The sequence below is a fragment of the Manihot esculenta genome, chromosome 12 (genome assembly GCF_001659605.2).
Source record: "Manihot esculenta cultivar AM560-2 chromosome 12, M.esculenta_v8, whole genome shotgun sequence".
NCBI classification, from domain to species: Eukaryota; Viridiplantae; Streptophyta; class Magnoliopsida; order Malpighiales; family Euphorbiaceae; genus Manihot; species Manihot esculenta.
The window spans coordinates 31,368,690-31,385,199 of NC_035172.2; the positions used below are offsets into that span (position 1 = coordinate 31,368,690).

The 16,510-nt window shown below is 37.3% G+C and overlaps 1 protein-coding gene across 1 annotated transcript; it reads right to left on the bottom strand.

The window, feature by feature from the left end:
* Positions 1 to 1,876: 1,876 nt before the first annotated feature.
* LOC110628784 (calcium-transporting ATPase 2, plasma membrane-type) lies at positions 1,877 to 9,280 on the bottom strand. Its single transcript, XM_021775585.2, has 7 exons — positions 8,735 to 9,280; positions 6,799 to 6,853; positions 4,771 to 6,719; positions 4,509 to 4,667; positions 3,812 to 3,983; positions 3,402 to 3,700; positions 1,877 to 2,598 (listed from the first exon to the last, which is right to left on the bottom strand). Exons 1-7 carry the CDS (start codon positions 8,909 to 8,911, stop codon positions 2,359 to 2,361), a joined length of 3,051 nt encoding a protein of 1,016 aa, XP_021631277.1. The 5' UTR covers positions 8,912 to 9,280; the 3' UTR covers positions 1,877 to 2,358.
* Positions 9,281 to 16,510: the final 7,230 nt, after the last annotated feature.

Consider the following 16,510-nt stretch of genomic DNA (forward strand, 5'->3'; position numbering starts at 1 on the left):
CCAATGTTACCAAGAATTCTCTAAAAGAAGATTATTAGCAAGTAATTAAGCAGCAGCAAGGTCTTAATTGACCCATTTGTGATTGTGGGTTAAGATCATTATAGCACTAATCAATTCCTTGTTCTAAAGATTTTTCATTCTCCCCAGTGATAAGCATTTGCTTGTTTAGAAAATCACAATTAATTATCTTTACCAAGAAAAGATCAAAACTTGACACATTGAACTGCAATCATTTGGGAAAAGGAAGAATGCACTGTGGATCATCATGAAGTGAATTGAAAAAAAAGCCATGCTTGCTTGCTTGCATGAAAGAAGAAAAAGTAGAAACAATAATCCAGGCATAAGTGCTTAATTTGATTAGGATAAAGGACTCTATGGTCCAACCTGAAAAAAAAATGGATTGAGCTAACACTTGAAAAATCAAGATGGTGACCAAAAGTACTTAGAAAAAAAAGAAAAATTTCCCCTCTTAATGTGTAAGCTGAAAATGTTGGTTTCATATTGTACTCCATTTTAGACAGTGTGATGCTCAAATCAGTGAATGGACCACATCAAATGGTGAGGACTACTGAGTAGAGCAGTGCTGTGATGTTGGGAAGAAGAATGATTTCTTTTGTTTGAAGAGATGGAAGGAAACTTTGAGCATTTGTCATTACAAATAAGTGAAGCTTTGTGAATTTTTTAATATTTTTTTAGTATTATTGTAGAGGCTTTTCAAAGATTGGTTACTCAGGTTTGCTGGTGACTTTTTGTTTTTCCTTTAAAACCCATGAATGCTTGAGACTCATTGTACCTTCAAAAGCAAGAAAATATTATCAAGGTTGTTGATATTATTAGCTACACAGCTGGTCAAAAACATGTAGTCCATTCTCCAATGGAGCTTCCCACATCACATGTAATATTTGAGTGACAAACATTTAATTATATCCCCCACAAATAATTCTAACACTCAATTGTTGCAATTCTTACATTCCTCACTCAGAACTTTTAATATGTTCCAGAAAAAAAATAAATAAATAATTGCTATTGAAATCACTTCAACAATATAAATAGACTCCATTGATATAACTGATCCATGTCCAAGCCCAAATCCTGTCATTTGGGTTTCACCACATGGGCCTCTATGGGTTTTGGAGAATGGATCGTCATTTTAGAACCCATCATAGACCCAATTGAATTCGGCTGGAGGCCTTTTAAAGTTTACAGATACGGCAGCAGATTACCAGGAATTTACCCTTCCTCCCTTTAGCTTTCTAGAGGGAGATGAGGCCTCTTTCAGTCAAGCTGAGCAAATTTTTGTGGTGGGCTCTCCTATCTCAGAAGGCAGGGGAGGAGTCATGCTCTTTAGTCACAGCCTAGTTTTGATCTTTCCTCTTCATCCCAGGTGGGTTGTTGATCTTTGTTTATGGTTTATTTTGGGTTATAGATTCATTCTTCATGGTGAGAGAGTTCTTTTGTGATCGTGAAAGGAGCATGTTTTCTTGATGCTCTGCCTGTTGGCATTATGCATTTAGGTTCCATTGCTCAAAGGGAGGGGGCTATTTGAGAGTTGGTAAAATATTAATAAGAGAGAAACAATAACTAGAGAGTTGATAATTTTTTTTTTAAAAAAGGGGATATTTATTAAGATATTAATTTTACAAATTTTCTAAAATATTTCTGGAATATAATTGTTTAATATTGTTATAAAAGGTAAAATTTTCTATAATGTTATTAGCATGTAAAACTACAAATTGGTTTTTTTAAAAAATACTGTTTAACAATAAAAAATTGGTAGAATCACTTGGCGCATTCAATTTTGGGACTCATCCCCAACCTTTCAATTTAGAAATTGGTTAAAATTTATTCTCTGAATAATTAAATTCTAATGCTAATATGAAAAAAGAACTTCCTTCTTTTCTTTTGCAATAACTTCATCAGTCTTTTCAAAATGCTTAAATTGAAACTTACAAATCAAAGAATTGCAAAAATGAAGATTTTTTAACTACAAGAAAGCAAATGATTCAGTGAACAAGTTGCTTTACATGACCCTAGAATATCAGCAGCCTTACACAAAGCTGCCCCCAAATTAGCACTTCATCTACAAGATGCAGGAAAAATTACCAGCATCTCTTAGATTGCCAAGAATAGGTAAAAATAAAGAAGAAAATTGACATCTAACAAAACCTAGGTTATGGAAAACTATTCTGATGATCCAAATTTCTCCTTTTCCTCTTCTTCAGCACAAGTCCAGAGGAACTTTCCTGTCCAGCAATTTTCAATTACTTCATTAATACTCTGGCAAGAGAGAACCTCAAAAACTAGCTACCAAAACACAGGTTCTAGATGGAATCTAAAAGATTGCATCTCCTTACCAGATTATACTGGGATCAGCTTTAAAATAGCAGCAATTGGCATGCCTAGAAATCCGATGATGACACTGAAGTACCATTGTGACAAAGTAAGAGGAGTTGTATTTGCAAATGTACCCAGGAATTCCACTATTATGATTTGGAAAATGATTGTAGAACCAAGGACTGAAACAAAAACGCAGTTCTCGAGTATGCCTTTGAAAACATTGATCTGCTCCATCTCTCGCGAACTTATCTCATTGAAAGCCTGCAGAACAAAATAAAATGTGTATTAATGAGTTTTCCAAGAGGCTAGATATGGAATTGTCTTGAGCTTAATCTGGAAGCAACATATCTCAGGCAAAAGAAAATAAACTTATATTTAAATCCTGGCGAAGTAGAAACAAACTGAAGACTGCAGAGATGTTTGTGGGACTATTACTGCCAGCAAAGAAAAGGTGCAAAGCTTCTAGTTATCCTAAATTACCGAGTTAAAAGGAGATGTCAACTAAACCAAAGAACAGGATTATGCCGGAAACATTTAATAAAGTGGGCAAGTATTAGGATCTTACATAACCCTCTTTGTATCTTACATGTACCATTTCATGAAACCATGTAAATAATCTACTCGAAAGTGGGCAGACAACTGCAAGAGGTTAGCTTGCCAAAGCTTGAAGCTAGTAAGGTGTGATTGCATCTACCCATATCTAGCCCCTTAATATAAAAATTACATGAAAATTTTAATAATAAAAGAAAAGAAAGTATTGCTCTTAGCTCTCCTTGTGCTTGAGAACATGATTTCCTTTTCTCTTTCAACACATACAAGCTATCATGCATTTTTTTAAAAAAATGAAAAGGGACACAAGTTATCTGTAGAGGATAATAAAAAATATGTATATAAATATATGGGGAGAGAAACTAAAGTTTGCAACTGATAAAAAAAAAATCTATCCAAGTTGCTTATGCAAATTCCACTTTGGTTCCTACTTGATGGTAACATAACGATAAATCCTCCCATTGTGATCAATACTATAACAGACAACTTATCATGACATTTCTTAAAAAAATTACCTGACAAAAGACAAATGCATTGAATATAAGCGTATTAAGGACAAGATCAGAGTTTGGCCCTTCAAGATCGAACAAATCTTTCCCTTTTGCCTGAAGATACCATATCACGAAAAACTGATACACAGACTGGCCCATGATATTTCTCCACATGACATTGCTGATGAAATTCCCTTTCCTTCCAACTGGTGTGCGCTTCATTAGTTCATCTTTTGGAGGCTCTGTTGCAAGTGCAAGAGCCCCCAGCGTATCCATGATCATATTTACCCACAAAAGCTGAACAGCAGTGAGGGGAGCACTCCCTAAAAAGTGGTTTTATAACAAGCATTAACATAATATAATTTGGTTTCCTTCATACAAAGGAAGAAAAAACCGAACTAGTTAAAGATGCAGAAAAAGAGGGACTTTCTTACCTGTCATACAAGCAGAAGAGAAGTTAACAATTAATGCAACAACATTAACTGTCAGCTGGAACTGCACAAACTTTTGAATATTTACGTAAACTGAACGCCCCCATTTGGCCACTGTCACGATAGTGGAGAAATTATCATCCAGAATTATGACATCAGCACTCTCTTTGGCCACCTGAAATTTGGATTCAATTAGTCAACTGTGCTATAACTTTTGCTCACATTAAGGAATTCCAACCTTATTGTTCATGATTGAAACCATTCCAGTCAAATTTGCTAGTTTGATGTGCTACCATCAAATTTTCAAACATGTGTCAAGCTCAGATTCTATCTTGTCATGTCACATCAGTTATTCTTGGTATAGTCTTATCTAGACTTCAAGCTTAAACACAATATCAGAAGGAAAGTTCTAGTGGTGGGAAAGCAAGGAACTTTCCCTCAATCCTGCAAGTTAGGATACACTTTGGAACTACATATGCTACAGAAACCAGTGCATGTACTAGTATAGGTTCAGTGAAATGCTTGCTTGATGTCTTCAAAACTAGAGAATAAAAAAAGACAATAAACAGCTTGTGATTTCTAGATCATCAAATCAGAATGACAACCAAGAGGTTGTAGGTAGAAGTCTATTTTTATGGTTATAGTGCCCAGCTTATCAAATGCTTCAAGATGAACTTACACATGGAGAGAATAAACTCACCTCAGTTCCCGCAATGCCCATTGCTAAACCAATGTCTGCTTCGTGAAGAGCTGGGGCATCATTTGTTCCATCACCAGTCACAGCAACAACTTCACCAAAGGTAGTTCGCAGATGTTTAACTAGTGTATGCTTGTCTAGAGGTGAAGATCGTGCCATTACCTGCAAATGAAATCAGATGTTGATTTCCAGCTTAATAAACTCTACTTATTAGTGACAAATTTGTTTGACGAAATACTCCACAAAAAGAGGAAGTAAATAATACCTGAATTTTGGGAATTAGTTGCATCAATTCATCCTGTTTCTTCTCTCTAAAATCTGGACCTTCAATGGCTATACCATCATCAGTAAGAATACCACATTCCCTAGCTATAGCCTTAGCAGTATTTATATTGTCTCCAGTAACCATTCGTACAGTGATACCAGCTGAACGACAAACTGCAACTGACTCCTTGACACCAGGACGAACAGGATCCTTAATACCCACAATTGCTATACAAGTATACCCAGAAACTGGAATAGAATTGTCAGGGGAAAATCCATTTTCCAGGTCCATATAGGCAAGACACAGAGTTCTAAGAGCCTCACTAGCAAACTGATCGATTGTAACTTTAAGATGGTTAAGGGATGCTTCATCAAGAGCAACAACTTCACCTTTTGAATTAAGCACCTTGTCACAGGCAGCCAAAACAATTTCTGAAGCACCTTTAGTGTGGGCTCGCATGCGTCCCTCAGAAAGTTCCACCACTACCCCCATTCGCTTTTTTGTGGAGTTGAAAGGCTCAACTTTAATAAGTTTTACTGCCTGTCGCTCTGCTTGAAAATCTCCACCCAGAGACAATGCAAACTCCAATAAAGCACTCTCAGTGGGTGTTCCCAATATCTCAAGTTTGCCATCTTTACTAGTAACAACTTCACCTCCAGTGTTATTAAATACTGATTGTAGCAGAAGTTTCAAAGAAGAATCAGGTAATTCAGAGCGCAAGCTTGAAGCCTTGTCAGGTTGGCCGAGTTCCTTGATATTCATGCAAATGCATGATTTCACAACAGTCATACGATTAGTTGTCAGCGTCCCAGTTTTGTCACTGCAGATAGTTGTTGCTGATCCCATAGTCTCGCAAGCTGCCAGATGTCGAACGAGGGCTTTATCATTCATCATCTTTTTCATGGCAAAGGCAAGACTCAATGTCACAGCCAGTGGCAGCCCCTCTGGAACTGCGACAACAACAATGGTGACTGCAATAGCAAAGTATTCTAGCAGCTCCAATGCATCGTCTGCAGTCCAACTCCACTGCGACCCATCACGCAATTTGTGGCTAAAAAGCCCTTGCACCAGAACTGCAAAAGTTACTACAGCAAAGGCAAGGCCTATCTTGCCAATAATGGTTGCCACTCCATTCAATTTCACCTGCAATGGGGTTTCATCATCTCCTCCTTCACTGAGAGTTGCCATTAATTTACCCCATTGGGTTCTCATCCCAACAGTGGTAACCAACATTTTGCATGATCCATCTTGGATCTTTGTTCCAGAGAGCATATAAGGATTTTCCAAGCTCACCATTACTGGCTCACTTTCCCCAGTTAAACTTGATTCATCAATCAATACTGAAAATCCTGAAATAAAAAGCCCATCAGCAGGGACTTGGTCCCCAATAGAAAGATGGACAATATCACCTGGAAGCAAATCATATATTGATAATTTCTGTCTAAATCCACTTCTGGTGACCTGAATGGTGATCTTCTTTTTCTCCTTGTCCAGATCCCTGAATTGTAATGATTGACGATAGTCACTTGTTGCTGTAACAAAGACAACCAACAAGATGCTTGCAACAATTCCGAGGCCATCATGAGCCCCCTTTGGCCATCCTTCTGTTGCTATGCCAACTACTAAAGACACGAGAGCACACACCCCAAGTATCATAAGAGTCATGTCGTGAAGGGCTTCCCAAACAAATACCCAGAAACTTCGAAGCTCACTTTCAGCAAATTTATTGATTCCATAAATCTCTTGTCTACGATTCAGCAGATCATTATCTGTAGGAAGCCCATCAGTGGTTGAAGTGCACAGCTTCTCTGCAATCCCATTCACCCCACCATGAAGCTTTAGTTTCTTCACATCATGGCCTTCAACAATGGATCCTAACTCATCAGCACAAATCTCAAAGCCCGCAGCCTTTACTTCTGCAGGTACAGTGTAGTCACTTGGGGATACACCTGCAAACATACCATTAATTGGGGTCAGGGAAAAACTACAAAGTAACTAGAAAGTTTCCAACAACACAAAGAAGCTTACCTTGGATAAATTGAAATGCAGCTTTGGAAACCAGAACCGCAACCCTTAACTTCTCCTACACAGTCAACATAAAAGGAAAATAAGATCCTTTTTAACTTGTTTTGCTGGTCAACATTGAAATTCAGTTGAAATGTCATTATCATTATTATAACAATTTAATATGGAGATAAATAATGAAGTAATCAGAAAGCAATAAAGAGAGACTGCAGAAGCAGCTTCTCCTACAGTACACATTCAACATAAGGGAAACTAAGTCAATTCCAGAAACAGATTAGCATATCAGGACCCATTAACAGCAGGAAAGTTCTGACATCTCCTCAAGAACGTCTTCCATTTATTGAAGGGGGGGGGGGGGGATGCGAAGAAAAGAAAGCTTCTTAGGAGAAAGATTGAAAAAAAAAAACTCATTCATGAGATAATGAAATTATAACAAGGCATTGCCCATCCTAGCTAGAAGTACGATGTAGTATCCATTCTACTAATAAGAACTAAGACATTCCATTTTGGAGATGAAGATACATCGCCAATCACTAATAGCACTCCACCAATGATAATTGTGTCGGAAACAATTATTCCCATTTGAGTTAATAAACACAAATGAGCTTTCCTATGCATTCTACATTAGGACAAGACTTCTGAAATAGCAGACAAATCAATCAAGTGACATACTTTTCAAGGGACGACTCCAGGATGTAGTGATATGTATTTATGTGTTTCTATAAATTGATTTCTCTTAAATTTAAATACTGAAACTTTTTTTTTGTGAATAATATATCTTTGAATGAAAAATTAATTGAACCCCTCAAACTTTAATAGTTTTCAAGAAATTATATCTCATTGAATATAATTATTAGAATATTTTTCTATAATATTTATATTCTTTATATGTTGACACATAAAAAAAAATTTATCAAGATCCCCCACTTTATATAGTTAGGGAGGTGCCAAGAAAATTTTTTGAGAAGCCAAAAATATATATATAATTGATTCACATTTTTGTTAATTTACACTTATTATTGATATATTTTGAAAGGATAATATTATATATCTAAGAAAAACATAATAGAGTATAGTTAAGTTTTGTTTTTTTTTTTTCCAGGCTACCAATACTATAAATTTTGTTTTTAATATATAATAAGCAACACTTTACAATTTACATTACCCAAAGAATAATTTTTTTAAAAAAGCCAAGTACATAACTTGGCATCTAAGTTTACTCCATTTTTTAACAACTTTTGATATCTTTATTAAACCTTAATTTTTATAAAGTGCAATTATATGCATCTAACTCGCATCCCCTTTAATAGAGGATTGAAACCCAGAAGATAACTTACCTTTTTGTGCATGAGGTCAGGTAAAATTATATATTCAACTAAATAAAACATAAATTATTTTGGACTGACTGATAAATAAAATATGCTTTTACTAGGTATATATACACACGTATAATGGAATTGAAGGCTTCCCTAGTATCCCCGTCTTTCAGCCCCTGATATTAGTATTATCTTTTAGTATTTGCTTTTTGTATTTTCCTCCAAGGAATTCCCATTAAATTGATCTTCAAGTGCTAATATGAACGTAGTAATATCACATACGCTAAGAATGTCTTTAAGTTTTCAAGAAATTAAGTATCATGGTGATGGCCTTCTCCAAAACCCAAATTCATAAGTAGCCACAAGTAGCCTGGTGATTCAGCAGCTTGCTGCTAAAATATCCATACCCAATCCAGATCTCCTTAAAAATAAAGGCCTGACTTATGCAGATTAACAAAATTTCTCTGACAAACAAATTATATATCTGGTTTTTGTTGTACAAAACCCAGCCTTTGCTCGAAATATGACTCCAAGTGAGAAATTATTGGCTAAATTAATCTTCCTCTTCCAGAATGAATCGATGAGAGTAAGAAGCATTTAAATTTGATTTTTGGCATATATACCTGATTGGTCCGTCGCATAGCAGCAGCCTCGTATCTCTTGGAGAGATTGGCAGTGAAGCGAAACCTTCGCTTGGGATTCTTCACAACTCCACAAACGTTTCTCCATCTCTGCAAAACCTCCTCAGTCGAGTGCTTCGGTTTCACATCAAAATTCTCATTCAAATAGCTTTCCATCATTACCCACTTCTCGTATCACAATAACAAACGATCTCCAACGAAGTATAAATACAACCACTGAAATTGACACAGGAAACAAGGTAGAAATTTCCTAGCAACGTTCAAGAAAAGGGAGCTTCGGTTCCACGAAAGGTCATTTCTTAGAAAGGCAAGGTGAGGTAGGGTAGGTGGCGGACCAGACAAAACATTAAACAAAGCATTTGTTAAATTGCTTTGGCTTTTGAGTCTGCGCCATTCTATAGGGTTTGGAGCTCTGTCATCGGAATCAAGTGTTAATAGCGATTTTGTGGAGGAGGAAATGGCAAGAGCGAGAGCATTGCCGGGAGATTTTAACGGTCTATTCAGGCCTGGTTTGTTGCAACAGCATTGGCAGAGTCAAAATTGCCTCATTATCAATCTGAAAATTTCTTTTTTTTTTTTTTTAAAAAATAAATCTGAAAATTTTTTATTTGTTTGATATTAATGAAGTAACTTTTTAATTAATTGACTTTACTTTCCCTTTTTTTAATCGTTAGGGAGTGTTGGGGAGTGGGGTCACGGTCACAATCAAGGGGTCTGCATCGTTACGCGGTCTCCACGCGAACGCGGAGGCTCAGATGCAAACACCAAAAAGTCTCTCTCGCACCAAAAATCGGAGTCATCGCTTTTTCTTAGAAAAGTAGAAATATCGTATTCCAGTTTTATAATTTTTATTTTTTTAAAAAAAATTTTCAAAGGAAAAAATCTCTATTTTTTAATAATTGTTTTTTTATTTCAATTTAAATATTTATTTAAAGACAATTTAATGTATTTTTTTAAAATTAATAATTTTTTATATTATATGAATGAAATAATAATTTTTTTAAAAAATTAATATTGTATTTCTTTTGTTTACTCTTATTTATCATTTAAAATATTTTAAACATGATTAATAAAATAGTTCAGTTACTTATATTATAATGAAATATTCTTTCATTTTTCTAAATTAGTGATTCCCTCTTTCAATTAGTTTAATTTCAATAATTATTTATATATTATATTAATAGAGAATAATCCCTTAAATATCTAAATTAAAATCATAACTTATTAAATATCTGAAATTATAAAATTTATAATAATTAGATCTAAACCAATTATATTACGATGATTTATGAAAAAAATTAAAAATATATATATATATATATTATTAAATTTATTTTAAATTTTACCCATCATATTATAAATTTTTACTTTTTTAAAATTAAATAAAAATAAATTTAATATTTATGAAAATTACCACATAGTAAAGTGAAATATGCGATGAGAAATATTCACGACTAATTTAATAATAATTTTTTTTTGAAATGAAAATTAAGAATTAGAGAAATAAAATTTGAAATCTCTCAAATTTATTCAAATGCATTTATTATCAAATTAAAATTAAAATATATCGCTAAATTTAGTAACTATTTTATTAACTAATCAATAATTAATCGTTAAATTTTAATTTCACTTATATATAAATAACTAAAAAAATATATTTTATATTTTAGCGAGCAAATCAGTAACCAATATTTTGAAATAATGTTAAATTCCAAACTCACTTAGCTTTAGAAAGCTTTTCATTTTGCTGCTTACTCTATCATATTACTAATTTGAACATCAAAATAGTGACCAATTTGTTAACGAAATAAAATTAAGACTACTGATAACATCAATAATAATGCTATAAAGAGATGAACTTGGAATTTATATGAAAATGATTTTAATAATCTATATAAATTTGTGCATTCACTGCCTCTAATTTAATAAATTATGCATAAATTTTAATATAATTATTTTATTTAATTCGAATGAAATAATTAAAAGAGAGAAAAAAAATATAAATTAAGTTTAAAAAATTATAGAGATAAAATTAAAAATATGAATTAATATTTTTTAATATTTTCAAAAGAGTAGGTAATTTTGAGAAGAACAACTTTATAAAATTGGTAGATAAAAGTAGACAAAATTAAACATATAAATATATTTTAATAATTATTAAATAAAATATTTACATTTAAATTCATATATTTAATATATATATATATAATGAATTTTATATATTTTAATTTAAATATATAACTTAATAATTGTTAAATTCATTTAAAATAATATACATACATTAGATGTATTATTTTAAGAAATAATTTCATATACACTTGGTTAAAATTAATTTTATAATAATGTAATGTTGTTATAAACTTTATATTATGATCCCTCGAGATTAGTAAAGGATAGATTAATAGTGTGTTTTGGTAAATTTGATCTAGTGTGTTTTTCTTTGTCTCTTTTATTCTTTTTTTTTTTATTCTTCGATGATGCGTAACCGTCGTCCTGTATTTGTATCCTCCTGTCACAGTCACGCTAATCATACGTACGGATGTACTGCATCCTTTCCCATCGTCAAGCGGCCATTTAATTTCATCTGACGCCGTGTGAACACAATCTCGGACGTCACGGGATTTATTATCTCATGGGATTCGAGGGATAAACGGGGTCAAGCCTCCCGTGTATAGGCTCGAGCCTGGTCAGACTCATCAACACGAGTTTTGGACTTATACACGAGGGAGGTCTAACTGTTGGACCTTAATAGAGTTGAGACTTGGCTTTTCTAGCACGGGCCTAGTCTGAGGCGGAGTGTCCAGGGCCCAGTTATCATTAAGTGCCTCTTTACTTGCTTATTAATTATTCCATGATTAATGAGGGGTAAATCCCGAAACTCCAATTATTACTACATGGCTCTAAGAGAGTTCTTGTCAAAACGTCTCCTCTTAGCCTTTACCCATTTCGAACTTGTGCTTTTGATTTCACTAGTTGTTCTGCCTCTTGCGTTGCTTCTGCTATTTTGCCCTTTCTCTTCTCTGAGATTCATGCCTTTCTGATCCGAGTTACGTCCTACTCTTCTCATGACTTCTGCTAAAATTCCTGACGCAGTGAGTCTAGTGTCCTCGATCACCTCTTTCTCTCTTTCTCATTACTTCTCCAGCGATTATTCTGACACCACCATCTATGGGATTAGGGCACCCCTTCCTAATGAGAGGATTATTCTCCCCTACCAACTATCAGCGGGTCTGATAGACGCCTAGTAAGGGTGCAATTTGGTCTTTTTCGTCAAATACCGCGATTTTGGGCTGACCTTCCCTTTTACCCCTTTCTTCATTGAGGTCTTTTGCCATTTTAGGATGACTCTTCGAATGTTGTCCCCTAATTCCATCTTGTTCATGTGTTGTTTCGAGTCTGTTTGCCTATGCTAGGGTTTTGCCTCTTTTATTGAGCTGTTTTGCACCTTTTTTCGACTTGTTAAGTCTATCCATAGGTTCTACTACTTTAGTCCTCGAGCTGTGTTGTCTATATTTATTGGGTATAAGGACTCAATAAAAGGTTGGGCCGAGACTTTCATTGTCGTTCAGCTCAAAGAGAGCTCGGGGATCAATTGGGATGTCGACCTTTCCTGAGGAGAGGTCCCCCAGGGCTGTAACCTAGGTTAAGCCTAGTGGATCAAGTTTGTCTTCTCCAAGTGACCTTTGTAAAAAAGAAGTATGATGTCAAGAAGTGCATGTTTATATCCAACCTGCAGGACTACCAGAAAGCTGGTATTCTTTTCTGGTTTTCTTTCCCTTTATGCTTTCCTTTTATTGTTTCAGGCTCTAACTAAATTGGCATTCTCTTTTCAACTTCTACGGTGTCAATGGACTCTAACAAGCTCCCAAAGAATTTTAGTATATTATGGGAGAGCATGAAGGCGACTCTAACTGCCTTTAAGGCCAATAAGACTGTAGCTGATGTGACCTGGGAGGTTTTCCAGGCTGCGGATCTTGCTTTGTAGCTCATCATTTTGTCCCTGCCCCTGTGCCTTCTTTGGCTTTGGTGCCCGCGGCAGGGGGCTCTCGCTCCACCGCTTCAAGGACGTTAGTCCCCTCTAAAGCGTCGGCTTCTGCCAAGATTCCTGCTGCTCCCAAGAAAACCCCTAAGAAGCCATCGCACTCAGCAAGTCAGCTGAGAGTAGCTCGGAAGAGGGCACCCAGACTACTCCCATGGATGTCCCAACTATCCAGGCTGTGGAAGTTATTGTGATTGGGGGCGAGGCTGCCAAGCGGGCTCGAACTTTTGAATCTGCGACCGAAGGCAGGACTGCTAAATGTGCCCAAACATTAGGGCCTGTCAGGACAGCCCCATCTCTCCCCATCAATAAAGGAAAAAAAGCGATGGAGCACCTGTCATCTGCCCCAGATAATGAGTTGTTGAATGCCGCTGCAGCTGGATGTTATGCCAAAGGATGTTCGAGGGGGGTCCCGAATGCCTCTGATCCTCGCTTCCTAGCCCTTGTCAGCCATTTGGCTTGCTCCACTAAGCAACAGGTGGCCTTCAGCTCGTGCTCCCTGGAGGACCTTGGGGACAGCTTGAGGGAGATGTTCCTCATGGTAAGTTATCTGTCCTCTTGAGAGTATTTTTAATCTTTTAGCTTTCTTAACCTCGCTTTTGCCTTTTTGTGGCAGGCTTTTAGTGTGTTCATGGAGATCAACACCCGGAACTAGTCCTTTTAGAGTTCAGTGGAACACCGTATCGCTGAGGAACACCGGGATGAAAATATAATTGCCATTAGTAAGGCTCGACGGCACATTATCGAGTTTCAAGGGCAAATCGAGGACCTCACGAAGCAGCTAGGGGAGATGAGGGAGGAGGTCACTAGGGCTTCCCAATGAGCTTCTACAGCAGAGTCTTAGCGAGATGAAGCCTTTTCACAACTTTCCACCTTGGAGGAGACCCGCCGTCAGTGTGATGAGGTCGGGGCCCAGCGCAATGAGGCTTTGGCTCATGCCACCGTCCTCTAGTAAGAGCTCAACAAATATATTGAGGAGTTGAGGGGCATGACCTCGGCAGTGGAGGAGTCCCAACTTCAGCAGTAACAGCTCCGCCAAGAGGTTTCTGCCCTTGAGGAGAAGTGTATTTTGTTGCTAAGGGATGCCCGGGCTGTAGAGGACAGGATCAAGCAGGCTTGCGAGGAGCGATTGCAGGAGTACAAGGACTCTGTAGAATTGAAAGACAAAATCTAGTAGGCTTGTGAAGTGCGGCTAGAGGAGTATAAGTCCTCAACAGAGTTAAATGAGAGGGTGTACAAAGAGGCCTTCCGCATGTTTGCTTTAGGCTTCAACCAGGGCCTTAAAGTAGCTCGGGATGCCCCATCCGCTCCATTGGCGGACCTGTGAGTCCCTAAACACGACTATGATGGTGAGGAAGTCCACTACGGAAAGGATGACAACCCCTTACCCAAGGACCCTCCTCCTTTGCCCATTGGATTGTAGGGGGTGATTCTGTAAATAATAACCGTGTAAATGATTTAGTTAGTTCTGCTCCCCCTTCCCCTACTACTTTTGTAACCCACTCCAATAACTAGTTGAATTAATAAAATTTTAAGTTTTCTGTTGTTTTTATCTGCTCGCGTTTCCTTTTCTGTCAATTTACATTTTATTTATATTCCCATACTTAGATTACTTTTATGTGTATTGTCTGTGCCGAGCTAGTTGGTCGTCTGACATTTTGCTTATAAAGCACCAAACTTATTATGTTTTGTACTTTGTTTATCAAATACCTTAATGTCTCATGCCTTTTGTTCCCCTGGAGCCTTTAGTTGGCCGATCTTTTGTTTGTTATTGTCTCTAATTTTTCCCCAAGTTGTACTTTTTACTTACTCGTATTCTGGCATTCGTGAATTCATCTCGAAGTTAGTAACAGGCCTTAATTTGATTATGATTTTACCTTGGCTTTACTTCTTTTTGAACCTTAAGGATGCTCGAGCTGTTTTTCTAAGTTGGCACTATGCCTTAGTCTTATTTATTGTTATTTGGGAACCGAGCTCTTTTGTGAGGTCGAAACCAGGCTTTTTGCCTTATTTGTCTTGCAAGCTGAGCTCTTTTGTGATGTAAGACCCGGCTAGACTCCGGTGTCGGAATTTCTACCGTTCGGTGGAATCTCGGATGTCGGAGACCTCTAGAAGGGGTAAAACCATGTTTTCATGAAATGTTTTAATGTTTTTGATGATATTAAGTAAAGAGGAAATGAGTTTTTGAATAAAAACACCCTTGGAAGAAACTCAGGTTCGGCCGCCGAAACTCAGAGTTCGGCCGCCGAACATGCATGCATTTCGGGTGAGCCTTAGGCCCCCAAAGGCATAAGTGAGGGAAGCCCAGGTTCGGCCGCCGAACCTCAAGTTCGGCCGCCGAACATGGCATGCATGCAGAGGCACGTTCGGCCCCCGAACGTGACCTGGCCAGCCACTATAAAAGGGTCCCTTAGCAGAAAACGGGCGAGCTTTTCTCCCCATTGTCGGCCAAGGTGAGTTCTCCGCCGTCCCTCACCAATCTTGAGTCTTTTCCTTCAGATCTTTCAAGATTTTCACAAGTTTTTACTTTCCTTTGAAGATTTTCAAGTTTTGAGCAAGTTTTGGACTTGGAGGCCCAAGGAGCTAAATCTCTCCCAACTCCAAGTTAGATCGCCTCTACTCTCGATCTTCAAGAGGTAAGAGTCGATCTCTAGCTTACATTATGTTTTAAGTAAATTTTATGAAGATCTTTGGGGTAGAATGCATGTTTAGCTTATAGTTAGGTTTTTGAGTTTATGTTATGTTTTGAGCAATGTATGTTGGATTTGTGTTGCTTGATGTGTTGTAGTTGGGGTTTAAGGTAGTTTGAGAACTCTAGGAGCTCGTATGCATGTTTTGGTTGAGCAAAATGCATGATGGCATAAGTTTGAGGCATTTGTGCATGTTTGAACCAAGTTTCTGCCCTTCGGGAGAAACCAGGTTCGGCAGCCGAAAGTACTTTTGGCCGCCGAACCCTCTTGTGGAGGCAGCCTTCGGCTGCCGAAGCTTGCCCCCGAAAGGAGACTTTCGTCTCTGTCTGGGAGTTTCGGCCGCCGAAGGTGCCGCCGAACATGCATGAGTTTCGCCTCTGTCTGGGAGTTTCGGCCGCCGAAGGTGCCACCGAACCTGCCTGACTTTCGGCTCTAGAGGGACTTTCGGCTGCCGAACCTGCCGCCGAAAGTGCCCTGTCCAGCCTTCTTTTACATGTTTTGCATGATTGTTTCATGATATTTTAGGGGGTTTTTGGGGAGTAGTTTAGAGTTATGTTCATGTTTGCTTGGTCCCTCATTTGAGTCCACCTGTGTAGGTTCGGACCCGAGGAACCGAGGACTCCAGCAGTGAGTTCAGCTGCTTCTGAGTCAGTAGAGCTTCAACTAGAGGTGAGTGGAATAACTCTTATGCTTTTAAATAAATAAACCCATTTTAGCATGATTCACGCATCATGAATGCCATGAGATATTTTAGGTTGTTTGCATTAGAAATCACGAATATGTTGCATTGCATAATATGTTGACGATGTGGATGAATGTTGAATGATCCCTTAGTCCTCGTATGTTATGATATGATGATGATACGGTACGAAAGACCAGTGAGGCCCATTCTACGCCCCTGACACTATGTAAGAGAAAGACCAGTGAGGCCCATTCTATGCCCCTGGCATTATGGAATGTTATGTCATGCTATATTATGATTATGTAAGAGAAAGACCAGTGAGGCCCATTCTACGCCCCTGGCACAGT